At 39.1% G+C, this 27,444-nt stretch overlaps 1 protein-coding gene across 4 annotated transcripts in view; it reads left to right on the top strand.

Annotated features, from left to right (window-relative positions):
• LOC131463636 (metal transporter CNNM4) overlaps positions 1–26,011 on the top strand; it is a 43,482-nt gene extending 17,471 nt beyond the window's left edge. The window contains exons 3-9 of one of the 4 annotated variants that reach the window (XM_058635470.1): positions 131–265; positions 2,494–2,663; positions 13,166–13,262; positions 15,603–15,665; positions 18,337–18,393; positions 20,011–20,189; positions 21,657–26,011. In XM_058635470.1, the coding sequence (XP_058491453.1) occupies positions 131–265; positions 2,494–2,663; positions 13,166–13,262; positions 15,603–15,665; positions 18,337–18,393; positions 20,011–20,189; positions 21,657–21,938 (983 nt within the window). In that variant the 3' untranslated portion in view covers positions 21,939–26,011. Of the gene's footprint in view, positions 1–130; positions 266–2,493; positions 2,664–13,165; positions 13,263–15,602; positions 15,666–18,336; positions 18,394–20,007; positions 20,190–21,656 lie in introns of all 4 variants that reach the window. The other 3 variants (XM_058635468.1, XM_058635472.1, XM_058635471.1) reach the window with 3 other exon arrangements.
• The last annotated feature ends 1,433 nt before the right edge of the window (positions 26,012–27,444 follow it).

Raw genomic sequence — 27,444 nt, 5'->3', positions numbered from 1 at the left:
TGAGAGGAAATGTAGAGTGACAATGTATTTTCCCTCAATGGCCGACTAGGTATAAATGAGCCTGTAGTTTAGATTTTTAAATGAATAACTTGGTTTCTCTCTCTCTCTCTCTGTGTGTTTCTTCTCTCAGCTGATAACCGCACAAGGAAAAAGGTGGCGCCAAATAAAAATAAGAGAGACTTCTCAGCGTTCAAGCACGATAGTGAATCAAAAGTTAAGGTCTCTCCTCAGCTGCTACTTGCTGCTCATCGCTTCCTTGCTACAGGTGAGGAGTAAACAAATGAAACCACACACACAAACCCGCTCACTGTATCACAACATGACTCAACACACGGACAGTAGATCATTTGTAGTGTGAACACGGCATCTAGTGCTGTGAATTCTGTGAATGTTTCCGTCTTGTATAAGGTTTTATGTGTTTATTTATTTGGAGGCTCTATTTAAAATACAGGCCGCATGCTGGTCTGTGCCTAATACTCCAAGAGGAGGACGTGATGCCACCACAGCTACACATAACTTGAGAGTGAATGTTAGCTGATCCGATGTGCCAGCAGCAGTTAGCACCGGCCGCTGCTAGCATGACATAGCTGTATAGACAGTGTGGTGTTGCAGCATGCCTTCCTCCGCATGCACTACGTCATTAGTGTCTGCTTACTTTGATTCTGTTTTCTTTCTCCAGGAAGTTTTGGTCAAATTTTTCTGACTTGATTCATTGGAGAAATTAAATGTTTGTTCTACTTTAGCTGGTCATACATTCCAGACAAGGAAGTTAATGTTTTCCTGTTTGTTTTGCTTAGATTTATTATAACTACTCAGCTATTTTTAGTTTGGCTCTGATTTCTTTTGACACTTTTAATGGTATATCTCAAGTAAAGGCCTGTACATACTCCACAACATCAGAGACATCTGTTCTTGTTCTTGAGGTGGCAAGGACAACAAAGAGTGATAACACAACTAACATAATAGTTTAGATATTGTATATATTGTGAATTGTTATATATATATATATATATATATATATGTATATATATATATATATATGTGTGTGTGTGTATATATATACATACATATACATATATTCATGTATGTATATATATATGTATATATATATATATATATATATATATATATATGTGTATGTGTATATATGTATGTATATATATATATACATTCCATGCAGTGAGGTCTACAGCTTAATAATTAAACACTGGATCTTATCCTCTCATACTCGAAGCCTGTGTATCAGGATCAGTATCTGGACTGAATAGCTGTAATCAGTTCATCCCTAATGAATTCCAAGATTGGTCATATAAGCCTCACCCCTCACTGTGTGTTCCACAGAGTTTAGTGTTTCTTTGTTGTCAGTTTGGGTGGGGACCAAAGGCACTTATGGCTGAGTTCTGGTTGCAACAGCCTGACTTACAACAGCTGAGAAATGTAAAACCAACACATTTTGCCTTTTTATATATATTTTTTTCTTGCGTGCACATTAATCACTTTAAATGTTATGTTGCGTTGCCCAAGGCTCGTTTATATCTGTTCACCTGTTGAAATGATGCCATAGTTTTGTTTAGTGATAGCAATAGCAATCGTCAGTGTAGTTTATGTAATGTCAGTGCCAATGACATTTCAAATGTTTTTTGTAAAAACAAAGTTCAAAATCTAAGAATGAATTATAACAATTCAGTTTCTCGAGTTGAAACTACTATAAACTTGATTAAGCAACTAAGAAAGTGATGAGAAAAAGAGCACCCTTTTAAGATAGTACAAGTAAACCAAATAACCAGTTATACCCCATTAACCCAGATCCCGTTATAAATGTCTAAAAGAGAATAAGGGATCTCTGTCTTTTGTGTCATTAAATATGTTGTTATATATGATGTTATGGATAGGATCCTTTTTTCATTGCTTTCAAACATCTAGGGCCTGTTATACAAATGCATATACAGTAATTAAGTCAGTTAGAGATGAGTCAATGTAATGAGTATGTATGAGAAAATGGTTTACTAGGTTACTAATGGTTTACTATCACATGTGACAATGCATAAATATACGAGGAACCAACACATTCTTTTTCAGTTTATATTTTTACACAAATTCTTCAATCCGTTTTTTTTTTTTATCAAAATATGATTTGATTATTTTGTTTTAGCTCAGGTGAGATAATGGAGTACACAAAAGCTTGCTGAATTGTAGATTATTAGGGATGGCATGATACCACTTCTTTTATTACCCACTTATTGAACAAATCTTTTTACACCCATTTTGTAATTCCATGTTGTATAACAGACAATGTCACATTTCTAGAAAGGGTTGTGATCCGTTTTCAATGCCAGACAATTCATTTAAACTTCAGTTATATAATTAAAAGAATAAAACGTGTGGTGAGCTCAGTAGCCTGTTATTGCAAATGTCCTGAGTGCCTCTGTTAAAGCCTGGCTTTAAAACCATCAAAAGGTGTTCTATGTAAATGTCTGTCTTGCTTTACTGCAGAGGTGAGCTTGTTCAGTACGTCTCAGATCTCAGAAAAGGTGCTGCTGCGGATACTGCGCCATCCCGACGTGATCCAGGAGATCAAGTACAACGATTGTGACAAGCGCTCACCCCATCACTACGTCTACCAGAAGGGAAAGTCGGTCGACTACTTTGTTCTCATCTTGCAGGTATGTAATGACATACAATGCTGCTTTGGTTCTTGGAGGGCGAAAGTAGAGTTCAAATAGAAAATGTTTCTTTCTTTTCTTCCACATACACCCACACCCGACTGAGAGCGCCACCTACACACACATGTCCACCAACACGTGTGAATTCCAGAAGGAAAATAGCTCATAACCCTCTCATAGTCTCTGTTTATACACCCTGTTTCAAATATTGGAATTATTTTTGAATATGTTCAAAATATATATGTTTGAATATTATCTTTGAGTTTAAATACACACTGACTGCATACATTACAACAGCCACTGAAAAAGAACATTGCTGTTCATGATCTCTCAGTTATATCACATGATCTCAGTTGCTTGTGTTTGCTCAGTTGTCATGGAAATGTAGATATTCAAATAATAGCCTGTTGCTGATCACTGTGAGGAATTCTCATCCGTGTTGGCCGATCACATGAGTTTGTAAACTGTGTTTAGTTGGTCGTATAGTAATAGTTAGTAATAGTTGTAATGTATAGAGATCAGACACATTGTAACACCAGATACTTCCTTTTGGTGTTGGAATGCACCAAAAGGAAGCATTCACAATCGGAAAGGTGTGAATGCTTCTCCAAGCACCGGATGGCATCTGTAATAAAGAGTCTTCAGGTTGCAAAATGAACTCATTTTGTGAACCCTTGAGATGTGCACCATGATAGTTTTTTGAAACTGGAAGTTCACAGACGTCACCTGCAACCAGGCTACTATTGGATGATAAACAGTTAAAGAAAAACTTGGGATTGAAACCATTAACTCCTAAGGAAAATGTTAACTGATATTCTAAATAAGTGATAAATAGGCTCCTTTTCCCCATGGACTTCCATTCAAACCTTTTACAACCAGTACAGTGGATAACTACTACTTCTGTCCTAGTTCCTGGGTTTCCATTTTTAAAACCAGGAGACCATCATGTTTTTGTCATGGGTGGTTATGGCTTTGTGGTATATATGCATCAGCACAATTGTGTTACTAGCGTAGCCGTTAAAAAGGGTTGAAAGTATCTGTATCCGACAAATATCGGTAGCTAATCAAGCTTTTGGGTTTGGTCCCTGTATCAGATATGAAAAAGTGGTATTGTTGTAAATAACGTGCCATCTAGTGCACAATTGACCCCAAATGTATCATGAGGGCGACCTTCCACCGTTTCACCCTCCTCTGCTACCTTTTCTTTGACCCTCATGTCCTCCTCCTCTTCTTCTTCTTCTTCTTCTTCCCACTTGTCAAGTCATTCTCTCGTCAAGTGTGGCTGCAGCTGAGCATCACTGAGCAATTTGCTCTGTTATTCTTGTTGCTGCTCTGACCTCAGCCTGTGACAGATGGCGGTAGGTGTTGCACATGGTGCAACGTCGACTCATCAGGGCTCCTGACACTGGTGATCAAGGGAAGTTTGTGGTCACAGATTCAACATAAAGCTGAATGGCCGAACAAAAGCTGTGCAACAAAAGCAGAATTGTATAGTTCTATTTGAGTGTATGATGACTGATGACTCTGATTTTCAAGTATTTTCAACAAAATCTTTTAATCTATGTTAAAACTGCAATGGAGGCAGGTGGCACATACCCCCTGCGTATCTTTAAGTAGCCTTTAATTAAAATTGGACTAAACTTTAATGTCCAGTCTTCTGTGGTTTTAATTGTAAGTGGCTCTGCTGTGTCTGTATGCATCTTTTGTCAGTAAAGCATGTTAGATGATCGGCTCGGACGTGAGCAGGGTGTTTTCCATATATCAAGACCGTAGGCTGCTCTGATGTGGTATTGTTTTAAACCGCCGTGCCTACGTTGTGAGTGGATTTTGTGTCAGAGGGATTAGTGAGTCATGGGTCAGGCAGTGTTTGCTACTTGGTCCACAAAGATGTTAACAGGCATTTATTACACCCTCCTGCCTACAATAACATGATTGTCATCAGTAGTTTGGTCTTTTTTGCCCACAGCTGACGGGTACGGAAAAATTGTAAGGGCAACAGGTGAAATGGGATTATAGTGTTGATCGTGTTCTGAGGCAAAGAGATTTTGATGTTTTGGCCATTACTTGGATTTTTTATATCATTCTTGCTTTATATTTTATTCTCAGTTATTAGGTTGTTCCCTTAAATCTATGACAAAGGTGAAAACACTACAGACAAGTAGAAAGATGTACAGGAGAAATGGTTATGGGGTTTGCTGTAACCAAGATGGAGGAGTCTATGGCCAGTTTAATCACCACGTTTGACTATCTGGAATTACCATTACATATATCTTTGACGTCACTTTGATTAGCCGGAATTTTATTGTGACTACTATGAATTGTAGTTGTACATATCTGTGACTTACGAGTCAAATCTACAGTTTCAGACCTGTGCAAATCAGTTATTTCTAATCAGAATGACATCACTTTTTACATGTGCCTACAACTTCATTCTGACTAGCTGAAACTGACTCTAAAAAGGACAATGTAGTCATCTCAAACTGGAATTAGAGATATCTACAGTTGAGCTGCAGATTCCCGAAACTGTAGTTTTGACTAGTAAGAATGACATTGCAATCTACTGATTAGTTTAAAAACTGCTTGCTGTAGGAGCCCGTGTCTCTGCTTCTGTAGGTCTTCACTAATTGATCCCTATTATATAGAATATTAGCAGAGGGAGGGTGGGAGGGCACCATACTTGTTTGTTGTCAGTCAGCTGTAAATACACTAATCCCAAACACACATACAATACATGCCCACTTTGGGCTGAAAGTCCCTGCTTCCCTCTGTATGTTCACTCACTATATATATACACATACACACACACACACGTACAAATCATTGACACCACTTTTGCACATCAGCTGTATCCTCTCTGTGTACATGTACACGTGTGCTCAAATCCCACAGGGTGGGAAAATTACACTCCATTGTCCTAATCACACACATTCATTTCCCACACGCCAGTTATGTCATTGTGCCCAAATAGTCATTAGCAGCATCCAACAGTCTGGGAATCTGCTTCAGCTTTCCTCCCCAACTTTTCCTCTCAATGAGATTTTTCCTCGTGGGAGGTCAGATGCTGAGGCTTTTCCTGGAGTGGAGACCCCACATGTGGAATAATCTGCTGGGGGGGGGGGGGGGTTTAGTCGGCATGCCAGGGAGGGAAATTTCCACCACTGCTTTGTGAAATAAAAGTTAGACTGTGTTGACCGTGTGGATCATCAGTAGAGGTTTCTGTCTTCTGACGTGATCTGACTTTATACATAATTATAGTTTTTGATGACACAAGATCTACATCTATGGTTACAGATAAAATCACTTTAAGATTTATAGACGCACATTTCGATTATAAAAAGAAAAAAACCCTTTCAGTTTCCTTTCAGTTTTGGACTAGTCCACGTGTAAAGACAACTTGTGGAAAATGTGTGAGTTTGTGTGCTGCTCCTGTAAACAAAACTCACATTCCAGAAGTGTAAGTTTGGAAATAGAAGAGGAGGGGAAGACAGGAGAGAGAAGCCAGAGAGAGATGCAGAGCAGTTGTTTTGCTTTGTTGGTAGTTAGGTTTGACGTGCGACAATTGCTTATTGGTCCAAAAGAAAATCTATTTTATTAGTGCTCATGGGAAGGGAGCTCATGCCACTTTGTGTATGTCTAGAAAAAAGGCTTATTCTATGAAAATGGACATTGGATTGACATTATTTTCAGAGCTGCATCTATTAGTTAATTGATCAACTACTAAATGAATTGCCAACTATTATTATCATTGATTAATTGTTAACATTTTGACCCTTTATGGCGGTAAACTGATTTATTTGTTTGTTGACATCTGAGGATGTTCACCAATGACATTTACCTTCGTTTTCTGACTTTTTATGGACCAAAAAGTTAATCAACAAATGAATCAGTACACGAAAAAATATAAATTACATTTTTCTCTACAGTTTTCCTGGTTGACAGCCATATTGCGTTGTCCAATTTGTGCTTATAATTGACACATGCACGTAGTTTGTTTCAGTGGGAGATCACCGTACATTGTCATGTCCTCCTCTGGGTATTGTGATGTTTATGGTTGATTTGTAACCAGATTTCTGTTGTTGAGCTCCAGCTGATGACTATTTTCATTTTTGAGGAATTGGAAAAAGTATGAATGAGCAGAGACAAACCAAAAATCTTCTTTATCTGATAGTGGATCGGGTAAACACTTGTTGTGGTTGTGTTCTATGGTAATCACATATTTGTGTGTGCACTTGTGGCATAAACACTAACCTTGTCAGGACCTGTAGTCCTCATGGAAACCAAAACTTGGTCCTAATGAGGCAAAGTGTAATTTGGAAGGAACTGGATAAGTTTAGGGCTGAGCGTTGAATTGTGGTTATGGTTAAGATTAGGGACTACGCTTTGTGTCCAAATTAACAGACGTCACTGCAGTGTCCTAAGAAGAATGTGTGTATGTTGAGCCTGACTGTCTAAGTGACTCATTTGCTGTTGGAAGAAACTGTTGTTTGACATCAACCATTAACTGTAGTCTGCGGTTCATTTAGTGACAAACACATGATCACAAACCAGTAAAACACACACACAGTGGGTGGTTCTGGCTTGAGACATTATGGTTCACATTTGTCTCTCATGTATTTTGTGGTTAGAAAACACTCACTGATTGGCTTCATTCCATCACTTAAATCCTCTCTCCTTTTTAGTGTCTGCAGTGCAGTCAGTTCCACCGAATTCACAGTCAAAGTATATTATGTAGTTTCCAGCTTGTTGCACATCTGTGAAATGTACTGAATACCTCTAAATGATTATATTAAATACAGATGCAGCTTCCTGTTGTCTGCTATTTGTATTAGTGATAATGACATTGCCCACACTAAGTCAGAAAGCTAAGAAACAACAAACTATCACACCTTTCAACCTGAATTGAAAGATAAAACAAAAGCAAACCGTGTGATTATGACACAGTTGTTGATCACACCATTCAGGTGAGTCCATTAAGTTGTACCTCCAAGCAAAGAGGTTTAGAAAAATTGACTTAAATGTATGCTTGTATAAATACTGTCTAATGTCATATTTCTGCAATTGTTAAGTGAGTATAATATCCTTTAATCAGAACTGTGGGTCATCCTGCAATGTTCATTAAACTTACTATATTTTTATTCCGACCCCCGGGCCTCTTTTCCACACTCAACATGCTCTACAAGTTCAACCGCTTTTCTATAGCCCTTTCATTGACTCCACCTTGACTTCACCTTTCTGCCCTTATTAACAACCTTATTAACCTTCTTAATACGCCTCCTCCCTGTGAGTTACTGTTGTACTGATGTAATTGATCGCTAAAGAGCTCAAAGAGTGTTTTGTTTTCAAAGTTGTCGGGACCTGTGTTTATCTGCACCTCGACATATGTCAGTTTGATGGATAGAGACACAAAGTCCTCGCTCAGGTTGCTGATGAGTCATAAAACACAGAGACTTGAACTTAGACCCTCCTACTGTGGCATCTATAGGCTGTAGTGCACACACACACACCTACACACACACACACAATCTGTAGAACATTAAGCTGAAACACAGCCCTGAGTTTGACATTATTTATAAAGCTGTTCTACTGTGGTGAAGTCAAAGTGCAATGTTTTCAGACGTTTATTACCATCCTCATGATCAGCTTTCATAAAACTGCCTTGTCACGGCAGTGACCCCAGGGTTAGTGCGCACATGTCGCCTGAGCATGACAGCCTGCTCGAGCCTTAGTGAGCTTTCATAGTGGTGGTGAAGTTTAACTGCTGATTGGTGGATGTTTTCACTTGACATGAATGTTGAATGACGTTATTTTACAATTTGTGAGTGTATACTATGTTCTGCTTTTTAATAAAGCTCCATAATGGTGTGCACGAGTGCTGGCATCGAGCTGTATTCCAGTTGCTATATTACTACAACAACAAATGTCACCACACGTGTTTGTGAAAAAGTATGTCAACATCCCCATCTCATGCCAAATAACTTAAACTGGCAGATTATTTAATTTAAGTAACAAACTGAGAGAATAAACAAAAAGATCGATTAAACCCAGACAAATGAAATAGTTATTTTCGATGTGATGTCATTCCACTTGCAAAAAACACGTGTTGAAATGATTCTATAGCCAGACTGTGGTGAAGCAATTCACTTTCTAAACTGCTAGTTTAGACGTGTTCAGGTGAGTATAAATGTGTTGTAACAGTACTGTTGACTACACTGGTAGTGTTGCTAGGGACATTTTTGTCCTTTGTCTATTTATGACTTTGCAGCAAAGTGAAATAAAAATGAAGTATAAATGATAAAGTCAGTATTGGTAGGATCAGTGGTTGACCGTGTTGACCTGTTTTTTAATAAATGAGTTCATTTTAAAAGAGTCCAGTGTTGGTGCAGTGTATATACCCACTGACGTGTTGACAGGCTGCACCACACAGATGTAGAAGAACAAGTTTGACTGGAGCACAGACAGGCTTTACACCTCTCACTCCTTTCCTCCACCTCCCTCTGTTTCTATTCTTTCTCTCCTCCCTCCCCCGTGCCTCCCTGTAAGTTAAACACCAGGCATGCAGCAGTGTGGACAGTCAGTTGCAGATATATACACTCACCCTCTGCAGGCTCAGGTTTGTTGTTTTATGTGCACATGTTGTTGGCTAAGTATTTGAACCTTGAGCCAACTAGGAGGTTTAATGTTTGCATTAAAGGTCAAAGTCATGCTGATCTAAACCGCTCATACTTGGCGTGGAAACTACACTAGGCCACTGCATTTTAGAGTGTTTGTTTTTAAACCTTTCCATAACCTTGATTTATCAGAAAAGGTTTGCACTATTCTTCTTTTTAGCAGCGGCTTGTCCTTGAGCAAGGGCGCTAGAAGCCTGTGGTTGTACAGAGCAGGTGCAAATGCGCTTAAGTGTATGAATTTGGATTAGCACATTGCGACAAAGGCACTCACACCCAGTGAATATATTTTTTTTTTTTTAAATTAAAAGCAGTGAGATGAAGAATGAAATAAATGTCCTCACTGTGGGAGTCAGCTTTCACTTGGTGCACACAAGGATCAAAGCTATTCTTGAACATCAAGGCATGTTTTAAAATCAGAGGAAAATAGGAAGTCAATGCCAGACAGCGAAAAGAAAAGTTATTTTTGACCTGACTGAACACATTGAACACATCACATTCTCGGTAACATCCAAAAAAAATCTCATTTGTACTTTTTAATTTCACCCCTTAATCAATGCCAAGTTCATCCTAGCTGGTGCTACGTGATAAGTCGTTTGATTGACAATAAATAACTCAACATCAATAATATAACAACATATATACCTGGTACTTAAATAACTATCACTATAATGGCCCTGAGCACAACTCAGAGCTCTGCCATGTGCAGAAATTTGCGGACGACACAGCCATTGTTGGCTGTATCAGGAGCGGAAACGAGGATGAGTACAGGGAGCTCATCCAGGACTTCGTCAAATGGTGTGACAACAATCATCTGCTCCTAAACACCACCAAGACCAGGGAGATGGTTGTGGATTTCCGGAGATCCAGGGTGCACCCAGAACCAGTTCTTATCAAGGGGGACTGTGTGGAGGTGGTGCACACCTACAAATACCTGGGAGTACAGCTGGATGACAGGCTGGACTGGACCACCAACACAGATGCTCTGTGCAGGAAAGGACAGAGTCGCCTGTACTTCCTTAGAAGGCTGGCATCCTTCAACGTCTGCAGGAAGCTGCTACAGACCTTCTACCAGTCTGTGGTAGCGAGTGCCCTCCTGTACACAGTGGTGTGCTGGGGGGGCAGCCTAAAGAAGAAGGACGCTTCACGCCTGGACAAACTAATAAGGAAGGCAGGCTCTGTTGTAGGCACAGAACTGGACAGTCTGACATCGATAGCTGAGCGACGCACACTCAACAGGCTCCTGTCCATCATAGACAATCCACACCATCCACTACACAGCACCATACACAGACAGAGGAGCAGCTTCAGTGACAGACTGCTGTCAATGTCCTGCTCCACAGAAAGACTGAGGAGATCATTCCTCCCCCATGCCATCAGACTCTTCAACCTGCATCATACATGACACATACATGCAAGCACACATGTACATCTCATTCTACAACGCCCTTATATTTTTTATATATTTTTTCTTTTTTTCCTTTTTATACATATGTTTCAGTTTATATTTAGACTGTACATAGACCTGCATGCCTCTTATGTTTCTATCGTGTAACATATTCTGGAGCTGCTGAACTGTGAATTTCTCTGTGAGATGAATAAAGTATCTATCTATCTATCTATAAATCACAGTGACCTGACTTTACTGACAGCAATGTGTTGATGTGCCTTTTGTTATTCATTTTAACACGGTGTTGAACGATGATGATGATGTTGATGGACAGTTAGTCATTCTGCCAAAATAATCTCATGTTGTCTACACCCTGCTTTATTGATGCATGTGTTTAATGTTTTTTTTTGGACTTGTGCAGTGATTGTATAAGTACAGTAATAATATAATTATTACTGTAAAATAATAATAATTCATTACATTATTTCCGTAATTTTTACAACTTACAGAGATGTGTACATGTCAACATGTAACTTGTGTTCGCCTTTAATCAGTTACAATTGTTCGACTGAAGACACACCATGATTCAAGGTTTGAAATAATTACGCAACCTTTAGTTCTTTCTAGCTTAATGGTGTTGTTAAGTTATGGGAAGTTCTGAGAGATGGAAGAAAACCTCTATGCTTCGTTTTAAAACTGCAGCTGCAGTTGAGCAGTGCCTGGCGTATATTTGCTCCTGAGCTACAGGGTGATGGGTTGAAGTGAATGCAGCACAGCGTTTGTGAGGGGAGTGGCCCACGCGGTGACTTTATTTCACTCACCCCGAGAGGTCTGGCAGAGATATGTACACAGAAGAAATACAATGAAAGTCTGGTTTGATTGATGGGATTTCTTGTTTAGTTTTGCTGCTTTGTTTGTTCATGACCTATAAATCTCTCTGTTGGTTTTATAGAAAGGATTCGTAATTTATTTGTGAACATTTCTGCAAAAATCCTGTTGAAAGTTGTATTTTTAGGACGCTCAGACTCTGAAAACCCACTTTTTGTCCTTGGCATCTATATCAGGTTGAGCTGGACTCCTGTTTTCTGTTGTGGTGTAATGAAATATTTGTATTGTTTGCTGCATTGTGCTGTTATGCACTTTATTGTTTTATATTTGGTCTTTTATTAGTTCTCTGCAGCACTTTGATCAACCTCAGCTGTTTTTAACAAGTACTATAAATAATCATTTTCATGTCCTGATAGCCGTCAATAAATAAATTTTCTGAAAAAAATCATTCAGTGTAGCTCTTGCAGTCCTGTGGACATGACCAAACACTTTATTCGGCCCTCAGTGAATGTTTCACTGGCCCACCTGTCTGTCACTAACTGACCTCCTTAAGTACACGCCCACTCCCTCCTCTTACAGAAGCATTTTGTAAATGGTGTAGCCGACTATTGCCGCTTTTCCAGACTTACAGGCTCTAACATATCACACATGAAACTCCTTAATGTGTTTTTATTTCAACGTTACACCACGGCGCTGTGGAGGAGACATACAGTAGCATGGAGAATTGAATTGTGACTGTCCTCACTTAGTCGTCACGGTTGCGGCAACCCCTCTGCGCTGTCTTGTTTGCTCCTCTCATTTTCTCTCTCTTCTATTTTGCCACCTGTTCTGCTTTTATCAGCCTGAGGGGATGGAGGGACGGAGGGAAGGAGGGATGACAGTATGGATTAACTGTGCTGTGTTGTTGCTGCAGTTCACACATTCCAGTGCACAGATTTGGGCCAACTGTCTGTACCAACACAGAGGCCTCCTTAACCCCCTTGTCCTCCTGTCCTCTCATTCCATCTCCCTAATGTATCCCTCTTTCCATGTAACCATGGTTTTGACCTCAACCTACCTCGTCTCCTCCTTTTCATCACGTCCCTCCGCAGTCTAATCGCTTCTTTTAAACTTGTGCACCTTCATTCATCGAGTGTCTGTTAGTTAGTTTGTCATCAAGGCCAACTTAAACATGTTTACTGCCACTAATGAGGCAGACAATCACCAATAATTGCCACTGTTGTGTTGTTTTGAACTGTTGTACTATACTGCCCTTTAGTGGTCAAGGCGTGTCATTGTATTGAAAAAGAAATATGAATGTCAGCATTACAAGGCAGGATCAGCGATCCTATGATAATTACTAATTAGTAAATCAGGCCAGTATCTTCATGACTTCAACATCAGTGGATGTCTGCGCTCATGATGTGCAGAAACAAAGAATGTCTCATCTTTTACACATGAGTAAAACTTGAGTAAAACATAGTTGTTCATGGTTGTTGCCCATTTCACAGTGATTCAACTGCAGCCTCAACTAAAAGTGTGACTTCACAGGCGATAAATGTATGATGATGTGATGTTTTTGTCGTCCCAGTTATTTCTCGAGAGTCATCTTCTTTGTTTGTTTCCGTTGTTTCCTTCAGGGTCGAGTAGAAGTGGAGGCAGGTAATGAGAGCATGAAGTTTGAGACGGGGCCTTTCTCTTTCTACGGTGTCATGGCACTCAGCGCTCCCACATTGGGTGAGTTCAAAACCCTCTCCTCTCCTCTCTTTAATTATGTAATAGTATTATTATTTAATATTAATTGACATAATCTACAAAAGTGAAATTAGTACTTGCAGTAAAATGGCCCTTGCAAATATACATGCATGCTCCCACCTAGTGGCTAAATAAAAAATGACATAAATGACAGATGGTAAAATATTTATTTCAATCACATTTCTATATTTATTTATTTATTTATCTATCTATCTATCTATCTATCTATCTGTCTATCTGTCTATCTGTCTATCTATCTATCTATCTATCTATCTGTCTATCTGTCTATCTATTCATTCATTTTACATGTAAGTTATTTAGGGACATTATCAAACCAAATAGAGTTAATTCTAATGAATCAATAATAATCAATGATGGGAAAATGAAGTTTTACCAGCACACCATAAAATAAAAGTGCATGTAATGGGCACGTTATATACACACAGTTTACCTCAGATACACACTGTTCTAACACCCTTTTCCTCCCTTCTTGTGTTTGGCCTTAATGTTTTTCTATCATCTGACAGCAGGGATTATAACACATGGAACTGTTTTTGTCTTTATTGGGAACTGAGAGTTTTAAAAGTCCCATGAGAAAACATGCTGATCTGTTTTTGTATAACACAATATTGATGATATTCCCTCCTTAAGAATCGTAAAAGCTTTGAAATAAGCGACAAGGTGAAATGCTTCACTGAATCCTGAAAGAAAAGCAAACTCTTTTGCTGTTGAACATTGAACTCAGCACTTCCCTCATTGCCTCTACCTGAACATGTAAACCCCCTTTTTTTGGTTGTTGTTGACATTCTTCTGTTTCATCTCATTCATGTCTCTGTCCAGGTTTCTTATTCCCTTTTCAAATCTCTGTCTTCCCCTCTTATGCTGGGATTAGATCATAAATTATTGCTTCACATGTTACAGATGTGGGCTTTTTGGACGGAAAGCCTTGAGTATTCCATTCTGCCTCTGTAACATCTAGGATGTATGGATCCAAAATTGCCCTAAACAAGATAACATCTGACTGGCATAATGTTAATTCCTGACCCCAATCCATACTGACAGCAAATTTAAGGGTAAAACCAAACCTTCATCAAAATGTACTGTATATAGTGCAGATGCACAAGAGTCTTCAGCTCATTTTGTTGAACTATTTTTTATCCCATATCTCCATATCCATCCAAGAAAGCTCAAGTCAAAATCGTTGTTACTGTTAAGCCCTAGAATTTCTCCTGCAGTGGTGCTGTCGCATTCAATGAGCTCCATGAGAATGTCACAATTAGGGATGAACATTAATATCCAGTTATCTGATCATTTAATTCTAAAAAAAAAAGTTGATCAGTTAATGTGACTATTTGTAATTATATTCAAAAGTGTGGTGTATGTACTGTATCACTACAAGGTGACAGCAGCACTTAGCATTCAGTTCATGAGAGTAATGCAGAGTTCACAGCGTGGACTGCATGTGTGTTTGCAGGCGTGAGGAAATTGAAGAGGTTTCTTGAATGTATCTTGAAAGCTGCTCTTTTTAGCTCACGTAGATCCCATTGAAGTGATTCAATTTCCCAGGGTCTTTGAATGCATCTCGTTAGCTGTTTCCCTTAGCACAAGACGCTGTGAACCGTGCATTACTTAATTTGGGGAGTTCTGGTTAAAATATTCACATTGGATATTCAAATAGCATTTATGCATGAAATGCCCATCCCTAGTCAGGATGGCACGGCCCATATTTAATCAAGTCAGAATTGTTTTGAATTAAATGGCCTTTAATTTAAATAGTATCTTTTTTTTCATCAGCGCTATAGAGGAATCAAATACAGAAATCTTTTAAATGATGGCAGTGACCAGCGATATCAGTGCTATTTTATGCATACATTTAAATGGAAAAGCAGCTTTGTGTGACATTCAAGTCACGGTAAATCCAAATTAATGACTGATCAGCATCAATCAGGTGATTAATATCAAAAATCTATGGCACCACAAGCAGTCAAGCACCCAGGCTGTTGAGAGTAACACAGAAGAATAGTTCCCAGCATTAATAAAGAGAATGTTTCATGTTTCCTTTCTTTCTCACTTATATCAGCCTCATTTTACACATTTCATTAAAACAGCTCAACAAATTAAACACCTTGAAAATTCCACTTTTCCACAGTGTACTCTGACTTGACAGTCTTGGCATGGAGCCACCATTTCCCTTATGTTTTTGCATGTCCTTGTCCAGTCTGGAGGAAGACCTGTGTCTCTGTCTCCTACTCTCTCACTGACTCTCCCTCCCTCCTCCCTCTGTCCACCTCCTCCTTCCTTCCCTTCCTTCTCTCATCTCAGTGGCTGCATCTCGTCCTCGCCACCTCTCCTTTAAGAGGTTTTCTCTGTTCTCTCGGTTGCCAGGTAAACTCCGGCATGTCTGGGCCTTTAACACCAAGGATGGGCAGGCCTGGGTTGGGTTGGGTGGGATTCTGGCTTTTGATTCGCCAGACGTGACAGTGAAATGTGTCCATGTTGTCGTAGATTAATCTGTCAAAGGGTAAATCAGTGCATAAAGGACAGGAAATTGTTTGTGCACAGCTATCTATAGAATTGAACATTAGATTATGGGATGCAGCTTTATGCACCATCACTTAGTGTTGTCCACCTTAGGTGCAGCAGCAGCAGTCTTCCTCTCCACGTAATTCAATGTAGATTTACCCTTTAAGGACAGAAGAGTCACAATATGACAGCTACTGTTTTGGCAAATAAGCTCTTAGTTCAACAATGACGACCTCACTCACACCCAGTTTTACTGTCAGAATTTATTGGTTGATTTTTGCAGAGCAGGTCAGTATCAGGTGGTTCGGTGCAGGAGTCAGAATTCATCTCATTGTTCAACTAAAATTCACGAACATTTTCTATGTTAAAGAGGTTTGCCACACACAGTTTGTCCACTAGGGAGCACTCAAGTTAATTTTTCAGCTTTGTGACAAATAGTTGATTCATCCATTTATCACTGAATTGATTGGAAGACAATCTGCGGAAGTTACTTCTGAATTAAGGATTTAAAACACAATATTTGTCTGTTTCAGCATCTCACATGTTACATGAGTCTAAATGAGATATTTTTCTTTACCAGTAGACTGAATCTCTCAGGATTCTAATGTCTGTTGGTTGGACAGAATACAGAAAATATGAATATAAGAACTTTTGATGGACAATGTCTAATGTTTGCTGACAATTTATACTCCTTATAGGCCCGCACATCCAAACTAAATACAAACAAGGTGCATAACAAGAAGTCAGGAAAGAAATCAGTGTTAAAGCCACCTCACAATTTATAAGCCAATTGATTTATTTAAGAAAATGCTTTTGAAATTTTACAGTAATCAAAGAAATCGATATGTGCACCACTGGTATTATTGTCTTGATCAGAATGACTAAAGCAGCATTATTCTAAATTAATTACTTTATGTTAAGAGTGAGTAGAAATCTCTGTCACATTGATCACCATAAGTTTCAACTTGGACGATTTATTTATTTAATTATTTATTTATTCATTCATTCATTCATTCATTCATGATACACAGGTATTAGAAAAGAAGGACCACTTTTCATGTTTCGAATAAGTTTTGAATACATTTGATGCAGTTTTTTGTAGTATAGGGGGAAAGAAGAGCACTGCTGATAGATGCCAACACTAAACTAAAAACACAAGTGTGGACGATACACAGAGATGAAAAAAACTTATCACGTTGCAAAGTAGGAGTTGATCAAAGACCTTGTCTGCCAAATATTCCTCAACTGACAGGACACATGGGGACAAATACTGATCGTCTCACAGTGAGATCAAATGGAGAGGGATGGGACAACATCATGGGACAGATGGGACACGAGCTACTCGAGGGAATAATCTCTTACATAATAGATGCTGTAGCATGAGTAAATATTGACGATGATAACAATGCCGTCTGTGTTTTTGGTTACTGTTGTCCTGTCCCTCACTGTTACAACATATTCAAATCAGTAGACTTTTAGATCACCTCATGATCTTAACTCGTAGTAAACTATTAAATAGTAGACACATAACCTGTAGCTAGTTACAAATGTAAACGCAGTGTTGTCATCATCCATGTAAATTTCTGTTTTTAAAGGTAAGCGAATGAAATTGAGTTCCATCATTCACCTTAGTTTTAGAAACACTAACTCTTTCTTTCTCTCTTTCTAGAGGTTTAGTTGAATCAAAAATATCACAGATTGTTGCGTCCTGAAGATCCAGTAGTTAACATTTCTATAAGTTTTAGTAGTTTAGTAGAAAAAGAATGACTGAAAATATAGAAAATAACAAAAAAATGCTAATATTTGGTAACATTTTACTGCAAATCTGCCAGTTTAGCATTTGTTAAGTTCTTATGAACATTATGTGAGTGTGTATAACACAACAACGCTAATGATGTACGATTAAACAACCGGAACTCCTCCTGTGGAGAGCCATAAGTTGAGGCTGATGGACAAACAAATGAAGAGTGAATAATGATAATATATGAAATATACATATATAGTTCCTCGAGAGTTAAAATTGTAAAAAAAAAAAAGAATTCACACGTTGAGATCTCAACTGTGCTAACAATAATGATGAATTTTAAGTTTAACCATCTGTAAAAAAAAAAAAAAAGAGTAAGAAGAGTTGTTAAAAAAGTTTTGTTAACAAACAACATATATATAATTTATGTTAAAAAAATCTATTTTCAGTGTGCTCATGTTGACAAACTGCAACACTGCATCACGTCCTGCTTTCTGAAAACAAAAGACAACAATGCTGCGCAAAGACCGCAGACCTCTTACTCATTGATCTGATTTAAGTTTACATAACATAACAAGACTCTGAAGCCTGGAAAAGCTAAATAAACACCACACAAGGACAGGGATTTTATTAAGAAATGGTTCCTACTGGGTCTCAACAATGTTGAATATCTAACTAACAATTCAGAACAAGTAATATCTAACCACTAACTAGAAAGTAAAACATAGATAATCCAGGATTAACTAGAGTGCCTAATTCACTGGAAGCTAATGCAATTGACATGTCCAGGTAAAACAGTTTCCTATGACTCACTGAGGCCCCCTGCTGGAAGACTCACGCCTACTGGTAATAACACACAGCTGGTAACAAGTCCATGCTTGCAGTGTGTGTGCGTGTGTGTGTGTGTGTGTGTGTGTGTGTGTGTGTGTGTGTGTGTGTGTGTGTGTGTGTGTGTGCATGTGCGTGAGAGCCACATTAATTTGTTTGGATTAAATCAGCATGATCCATCGGCTGGACGAAGCACATGGAAGTTAGTCATCATGGTTTCATTATCTTGGAGCAGAAGTGGAAAATAACCGGCCGAAGGAAGTTGCAAAGGCTTTGACGTATTTGTCAGGTGGCAATTTAGTAGGAACTGGTTGAAAGTATGACCTAACCTGCATGAATTAGTGCAGTTGGTTTGCTTAACTGTCCAGTGCTTTCCCTGGGATGCTGCACTTCCTCAAACATTTCTAACACCCAACCCTTTACAGACAAAATATTAATAATTATATATAATTTTATATATATATATATATATATATATATATATATATATATATATATTATAATAATAATGTCAATCGCTTTTGGAAATGACCACAAGACAAAGAATAATGCCTCAGTCGTGATATTGCACTACTATTATAATATTAAAGTAATCATCAAGCCTCTATACCAAGCTTAGTATAGTAATGGGCGTTTGCTTTTCACTCACAAATCAGGGTCATGATAATAAATAAACAAAAGTTCCCCACCCTACTCTTGAGTGAAATTTAGATTAGTGATCAATTATCAATAATCCTTAAATTAAACTCCACTATTAAGCATTACTAGGAAGTAATTAATACAAATCTGAATGGTCTGTACCAAATTATAATGTAGCTGCAATAGATAAAGTGATAATTAGGAGTAAGTCAACAATTGTGATTTATTCCATCAAGATAACTGGATTTTACTGTGTTAACAGTAGAGCTCAGTGTTGTTAACGTATATATCGGCTTTACAGTGTGTGTAAAAAAAAAAAGTCACAGACAAAACAAACTAAGCCCAGTAAAGTAGTGTATCACAATAATAGTGTTTCCTTTTTGTGTTTATATTTCAGTTTGTGTCTCACACTGCAAAAGAGATGAAATAAAAATTACTGTTAACTGAGTATAAATATGTGAGTAAATACCACATTTTCTTTGTGTGCATTTCATCCTCAAAAGCACCAATTGAGTCACTGCTTTTTTGGAAAATTTTGTGAGTCACTGTCTTTTGGCGTGAAAGAGAGCCAACAGGTTCCTGAGGTGAAAAGAAAGGGCGTGTGTGTGTGTGGGGGGGGGGGGGGGGGTCATGCAAGTGATCATGAGTGGATGATATTAGAACTGACCCCTGAAAACCTCTCTGTGTCACTGTCACAGTTTCAAGTGTGGCTGTTATCATTTTGAGCATCATTTCTATGTTGTTTGTCACTAATTACTCTCTTCCGTCCATTGTTAAGCTGCATTTCACCTTCACTGCATCTTGTCTGTGCTTCTATTGATCTGTGGTTGCATCATGATGAATCACAGTTAATCCGTGAATGGCTTTGAAACGGTAGTTTTTAGGCCCATGACGCAGCCTTGACAACCTGTTTTCATCCACGTCACCAAATTGTTTTGGATGCGAAGAGGAGCTGTAATTAACCACGTCTATGTTTGTGTGCGTGCATGTTAGCAGAGTTCCGTTCGCCGTCACACCTCAGCGGACTGAACAGAACCGCGTCTCTGAGCGGAGCCGACCGGACAGAGTCTCTCGCCATCAGTGGCAGCAACACCCAGCTCAACAACAGCTTCTCCTTGCAGCAGTACACGCCCGACTTCTACGTCCGAGCTCTCACTGACCTGCAGTTTGTCAAGGTTGGTCCTAATGTTTGTCTTTAGATGTTGTAAGCCAGTGTCAACCAGGTCGCATTGTTGTGATTGAACATTTTTCAAACGCATGCAAAGCGTTGAAAAATATCTCTTCTTACTAAAATGTGTTACCAACCACCTTGTCCAATTTGAATGATTAAAACAGTCCTTTAAAAATTAGGGGTCATCCATCCATCTTCTACCGCTTTATCCTCCACATGAGGGTGTCATAGGCGGGGTACATCCTGGACAGATCGCCAGTCCATCACGGGGCCACATAGAGACAAACCACCATTCACTAAATCTGCAACATTCTCTGCTCTAGAATGCTTGGGGCATGTTTGAGCAGCTGAACACACACACGCATATATACTGTATACGCCTAGTGGGGTCCAAAGCAGTTGAATATCTTCACATAAAAGTATTCACATAAAAGTTCCAGTATCAAACCTCCTGTTCAACAAACATGTGGAGAACCCACATTCGCCTACTTTCATCCCCAATAAAGCACCAGTGTAAGCTCTCTCCTCTCATATATGACACTTTTCCACTATACAGTTGTTGTTTTTAGTGATAATACCTTGTACCTGGTGCTTCTTTTAGTACCTGCTCTGGTCAGGTTCCAAGCGAGCGGAGCCGATACTAAAATGTGACGTGGACAGACTGCTGGCCACTGATTGGTCAGAGAGTGTCATCCCTGGAAGAGTCATGAGCGCGACGTCCAACACAGGAATCAAACTGAATATTGCCGAACTGTAGATCACTTAAGAAAGACTTAAAAATCCTGAAAACGTGTGTTAATCTCCAACATTTAGCAAGAGCATTTCTAAAATCTTAATATTTAACAGAGGAGTCTGGTGTATTTAGTGACAGCACTACTGAACGCCAGCTATCGCAAGCCAAATCACAACCCGTTCTTTTTAATGAACTGGTTCTAATAATTAAAACAGCTGCTTTGCTCGTCAATAATTGGTGTGTTTGTGTCGCATACGAAACGATGTCACAGCACCCACTCATATTGAGGATGTACTGTGGAGTAATGGGAAACGACTTGCCTGATACAAAACCAAGTAGGGTCGAGCCGAGTAGTGCTAGAACTGTATAGTGGGAAAGCACTAGTATACACTTTAGTGGGGACCAAAGCAGGTCAATTTTGCTGGTAATTAGCATTCGTACAGAATGTCTAAATCCTCCAGTATTAAAACACTTAATTCAAACGTTAATCTAAATGATTAACAATGTTTCCCCTTCACTATTGGATGTGTAAATAAAGAATCACATCAACCTAAAAAGTGAACCTAAACTGTATTGTAGATTTGATTTCTAGAGTAAAATGTGCATAAAACAGGCTGATGGAAACCCACCTCGTGTTGATTTGTCAGCATCATGTTCGTGACTTGTCTCCCTAGAGCCAGGTGAAGGAAAACAAGCATCCGTTGCCATCCTTCTCTCATTTCTCACTCTCCTCTTTAGATCACGCGGACTCAGTACCAGAACGGCCTGATGACGTCCCGTCTGGACAGCTCGCCTCAGTCGCCAGAGAGCGGCTTCAACACATCCCGTCAGGATCAGACTGCTCCACTTGCCACCACCAACACCAACACCGACACCACCACCAACACCTCCATCACGGACCTGAGTGCGGACACCACTGCGATGGAGAACGGGCCCGACGAGACGACGCTTCTCCTTCTCAACGAGCAGAACTCACCGCACACAGCCAATCACCACAGCCAGCTGGAGAACAGCGTTTGACGCATACTTCTCCTTACTGCTACCTTTGCACGCATGCACTACTACGCTCACATATATGCTGGGGAGGGGAGGAGTGTGTGTGTCTGTGTGTGTGTGTGTGTGTGTGTGTGTTTGTGTGTGTGTGAATGGAAATGCAGACAGGCCCAATGAAAAAAAAAAGCCATGTGCATGCATATTGTGTAAATATGCAAGAGTTTAAACACAGCAGAAATACACACATACATACCAAAGTGTATCATGAGAAATTCCCTCATCCACTTTTTCATCATTTATAGACTCACTGTACCCAAAACCCATATAGCTCGTCATAAGCAAAGAATGTCTGCATTTGTGTGTGTGTGCGTGTGTGTGTGTGCGTGCATGTGTGTGAGCTCCTTATGTAATAGTTGACGACAGAGATCTGAAGGACCTGCTTGTCTGGACCAGAAAGCTCCTCCCTCTCTTGACCGTCAGAATAATCACAGTTCAGAGGCCTCGCCAATTTTTTGACTTTCTTCATGTCTGTATGTGTACGTGCATGTGTGTGCGTGTGTGTGCGTGTGTGTGCGTGTGTGTGTGTGCGTGTGTGTGCGCGTGTCCATTTCACCTTCCTTAATCAGAGACTCAGGGAGACTTCCCGCCCCACCGCCCCCCAGTACAGACATGCAAGCGCAGTGGAACGCCGCAAACCAACCAACCAACCAACCCACCGCTGCATGTGTAGCAACCTCCATCACCTCCACGCCACCCCATACAGCTAGAAGACAAAGATCACCCCAGCAGTGGAGTTCAAACAAAGTAATATATGTTCCATAGAATTTATAGTAATATATATTTATTGTTAAAACATGTTTTGAGACACAAGAGACTCCTCTATTGACGCTTCTTTTTTTTTTTTTCTTTTTTTTTTTGGTTTGAGCAGCACCGGGAGGGTTTGGGTAGATTACTATATACATATTTTTACACATTAAGAGATTGTGCACCCCGAGAGAAAAGTCCCAGTTTGTGATTCAGACAATCAGTAAGATTCTGAAGAATGTTAAAGGAAGTGTGTAGCGGACGTGAATTGTGGCACTTCAGTGCTCCTCTGACTCCGTGACAGATGTGAAAAGATGTGACGGGCACCACGGGAATGTGTCTTCACTGAGGTACTGAGATTGTCCCTGTGTGTGCGTGTGTGTGTGTGCGTGCGTGCATTTATGTGTTTGTTTGTTTGTGACCAAAAAGGCCATCACCAGACTTGGTGGTAACAGAAACCAAAAGAGGGAAGCTTGAACACCTCCTGACTAGTAAATACTATAAGAAATCTCAGATTTTTATTTATTTAGTTAAACGTGTGTACATATTTGTCAATGAGCGGGGCAGGAAATCCAATTTTTATTGTGCCTCATATGTTTCGTGTTTTGGGCTTTAATCAGATCCAGGGGGAAGGAGGGTGGATTTCACTAACGTTTTGTTTCTGTCGTCAAACACACCACTCTGCCCTGGCATCAAGCAAAGTTCATTCATCTGATCGGGAATATTGTTAATGTATGTTTTACAGTTATCACACACTCCACTTTTATTGTACATTCTATATGAGACTTTAAAAGGTTGAAATCATTTTGTGATTAACACAGCAGGTTTTATTTTTGATGTTTTTTTTTGATATTTGTAGTGATTTACCACATAAAAAAAAAATCATACATCAAGGTTTTCTTTTTGTTTGTTTGTTTTTAAAATCAAAGAGAAACCGCTGCATTACTGTCTTGTTTTACATAATTGTTTTTCTCTCAAATTTGCTGATCTGCACTTTTTCCCCCACAACAAAAAACTCTCACCTGCTTTCTAAATGTGGTTGAAGGGGATTCTGGGATATGTCGGACAAATCATCACAACTTTAAAATGTATGGTTTTCGTAGAGATCAATAGGATTGAGATTCTTATAAGTTGATCTTTCTTCTGTCTAAGGAAAAGCTGAAGTTCTGTGAACATGAAACTACCTAATCCACCTAAGACATTGTCCTTTGTTCCACTCCTCTCTCCTTATCTCTCCCCTCCACTATTACCCGTTCTTTAACCAAAGTAGCACTCCTCCTGTCCTCGTGCGGGAACTTGTCGAGCACATCAGATTTTTTTTGAATGACACTAAGCTTTTAATGCCAATTAAACGCTAATTTAATTCTAATTTAATTTGAATTTGTTGGCATAACTTGTTATGTCTGACATTTGAATCATTATTGCCTTGTGTGGTTTTCATTCTCAGGAAAGCTTAAATGCCACAAGTGTTTTGTTAAAGACCAAGAAAAACTTTACTGTATTTTCGAGGGAGTGCATATTTTGTGGATGCCACGCGTGTAAAATGTTCAAACCCCCCCCCCCCTTTTTTTTGTTTGTTTTAGCTGAAGCTGTCTTCTCTTTTCAAATGAGTGATTTTTTGGAAGGAGGAAGCTGTTGTTTTGAAGCAGTCAGGGGAGAGTAGATGCAGTATCTTTATTTTATCCTGGTAAACACACACACACACACATGCACACACTCACAGTGGTGATAACTGAAGAGCAGTTGAGACATTTCTCTGACGTGTTGTGCGTTGATGCATCATTAAATCGAAGCTGCGATGCGATGTTTTCTTTGCCAGTGTTGTGTCTGCGAGATGCAATTGTTTTTTGCCATGATGCTCTGTGGTGGTGGAACACAGCTGTGCCTCACACTGCCTTAAACACACTCTTCTGTTCAGCTGAGGTGAACCTTTTTTTGCACAGTGTTACGGTTCACGTGGAAAAACACTCATAACAACACAGATTGGATGCCGGTGTTGAGTTTCATGACACTAAAACGGCAGCTTACGGGATTTTTAGTAACGCAATCTGCTCGGATAGAAAAAGCCTCAGTGGGTGAACACGACAAGAGCAAAAACCTGCCCCCTTTGATGGTTTGGTGGTTTTAGGTTTGAGATTGATCGACCTGAAAATGTTTGTTTTCATGGCGACTGTTTGGGTGAGTGTGTAAAAATTCAAAAAAAATGCTAATGGTTAACCACATTTATGACCTTAACACTCCCATCATTTTCTGACACTTGAGGGACCAAACCGAGTATTTGACAAGCATTCAACAGACATTACTAATCCTTTTTTTTGCAGCCAATTTAAAAAGAATTTAATTCCATTTAAAAGAAAGTCCAACAGTTTGAGGTGGACAACTGGAAATACCAGACAACGCTACTTTATTTTGAAAGTCTAGTTTGCGTCACCCACTGACGTTGAAGACCTCTGAGTGAAACTTTACAAATGAATATTTGTCTTCAAGAAAACCTGTGGTTCCCTGTGGTGGGAAACTTAGTAAACAATACATCCCACACTCTGATGCAGTAATGAACAGAAGCACTTCAGTGAGCACAGCTGTGATTTTCCCGAAGGCTGCAAATTTGCCAAAGTTTTCAGATGAGAAACAGACGAGATGTCACAACGATGTGACTGACCAGGATTTCATAACCATTTCTTAACATGACTCTGCGTTTATTGTATTGACACCGTCAGAGAGAGACAACTCTCTGATTGTTGTCTTTGCCTTCATCTTTTCATTATTTTAACGTTCATCCCTGGAAACGAACACACACGCTCCCGTTTTGGGGAAAACACTTTTTTTTTGTTTATTTTTCTGATTTTTATGGCTGAGATTGTTGTTCATGTCATGCGTGGGAGCCCCAGCCCCCTCTACGTTCTTCAAATTTGACTGGTTTTAGGTTCAGTTTATGTGTGAGAGAGTACCTGGAAATCAAGTCTGGTTAAATATTTTGTTGCTATTTTGTACCTCAGAAACACTGTCAGTAATTGTGCTAAACAACTTCTTTTTTTTTTTGTCATCTTCATTGTTATTATTATTATTATTATTATTGTTAGTAATAAATTGAATTTGGGAGAACAGTGAGTAAAGTGACAGACATTCAGAGGGGAAATATGCTGATTGTCCTTCATTTTCTCTGGCATGCTTTTAACTTTTAAAAACAACAGAGTAACAACTGTGTAAATACTGTTTTATAATTTCTGTCTGAATGAGTTTTTGAAAGTTATTAATAAACATGAGACGTGTTTCTCTATGGACCTTTGTGATTTTCACCTGTTGTCTTCTGGCTACTTTTTTGTTTTTTTAAATTGCATCGCCATGACATCCATCCATCCATCCATCTTCTATCACTTTATCCTCCACATGACGGTCGTAGGGGGTGCTGTGCCAATCTCAGCTGACATAGGGCGATAGGCGGGGTTCACCCTGGACAGATCGGCAGTCCATCGCAGGGCCACATGGAGACATTCAACCATTCACTCTAATTCCCACCTAATCCCCATATTGCATGTTTTTGAACTGTGGGTGGAAGCCGGAGACGCCGGAGAACCCGGAGAAAACACACGCACACACGCACAAAGGCCCTTGTTCCAATCGTGGCTCGCACCTGGGTGTAAATGTAGTTTTAGTTATTAATAGTAATAATCCCTCCCACAGTCCAAAAACAACAGATTTTGGGGATTAGTCAAATAGGACACTCTAAATTGATCGTAGGTGTGAGGGTGAATGTTTTTTTTTTTTGTCTCTATGTGGACCTGTGATCGACTGGTGACCTGAATATGTGACCTATAAACACACCCACAGGATGTCCACATAAGGAGTTGTGTATTATTCCCACAGCGATTTGGGATTGGTACCAAGGGTATTATAGTTAATGAAAACTAAAATTGAAGTAAAAAAACAAACAAACAAAAACGATGACTAACTGAAACTGAATTGTGTGTTTACAAAACTAACTAAAAATGTGCTTAGTTTTCATCTTTGTAAATTCATTTCATACATCATCCTTTTGGGTTCATGTTTTTTCTCTGTCTGCAATTTTTCATTCATTCATAAAAAAAGGTTTTCAATTTGATTTAGTTTACAATGTGGGACATAAGGCTGTGCAAGTTAAACATGACATTTGTTATGTTGTTAATTGCGTTGAGTTGGTTCATCTCATCTAAGTGAATCAAACATCTCAGCTTTTATTGTTTTTTTTTTTTAATTTTGCTCATGTTTTTTCTCAGACTGAGCTCCCTGAGACTCCTGGCTCATGTGATGTGTCTCATAAGGGTTATTTATTATTATTTATGTTGTTATGTTCATGTGTGTCTTTAGTCTGTTGGCTGTATTTTTTTTTAACTGCATCTGACCTCAACACTATGATGCACATTTTGCACTTCAGTCTACGTTCTTGACAACTTATATTTGATTCAGAGATAGTTGTCCATCTGTCCTAATACATTTTTAAAATGGCACATTGTGCTTGGTTTTTATGACACAATACTTATTGTATCTTGCACCTGGCAAATTCTCCATATTACAAAAAACTCAGACTAAGCAAAAACTAGCTCTAACAACTAATTAAAACTAACTTATTTTGAAAACAAAAAATCTAAACTAAATAACTAAAATAATGAAAAATCCCAAACTCGTGACCCTCATGTGAAGGATAAAGGGGGTAGAAGTGAACTATGGCATCATCCTTATCTGTGCATCATAG

This window comes from Solea solea, chromosome 8 (assembly GCF_958295425.1).
Source record: "Solea solea chromosome 8, fSolSol10.1, whole genome shotgun sequence".
Classification (NCBI taxonomy): domain Eukaryota; kingdom Metazoa; phylum Chordata; class Actinopteri; order Pleuronectiformes; family Soleidae; genus Solea; species Solea solea.
This window is presented reverse-complemented; position numbering and strand designations above follow the sequence as displayed.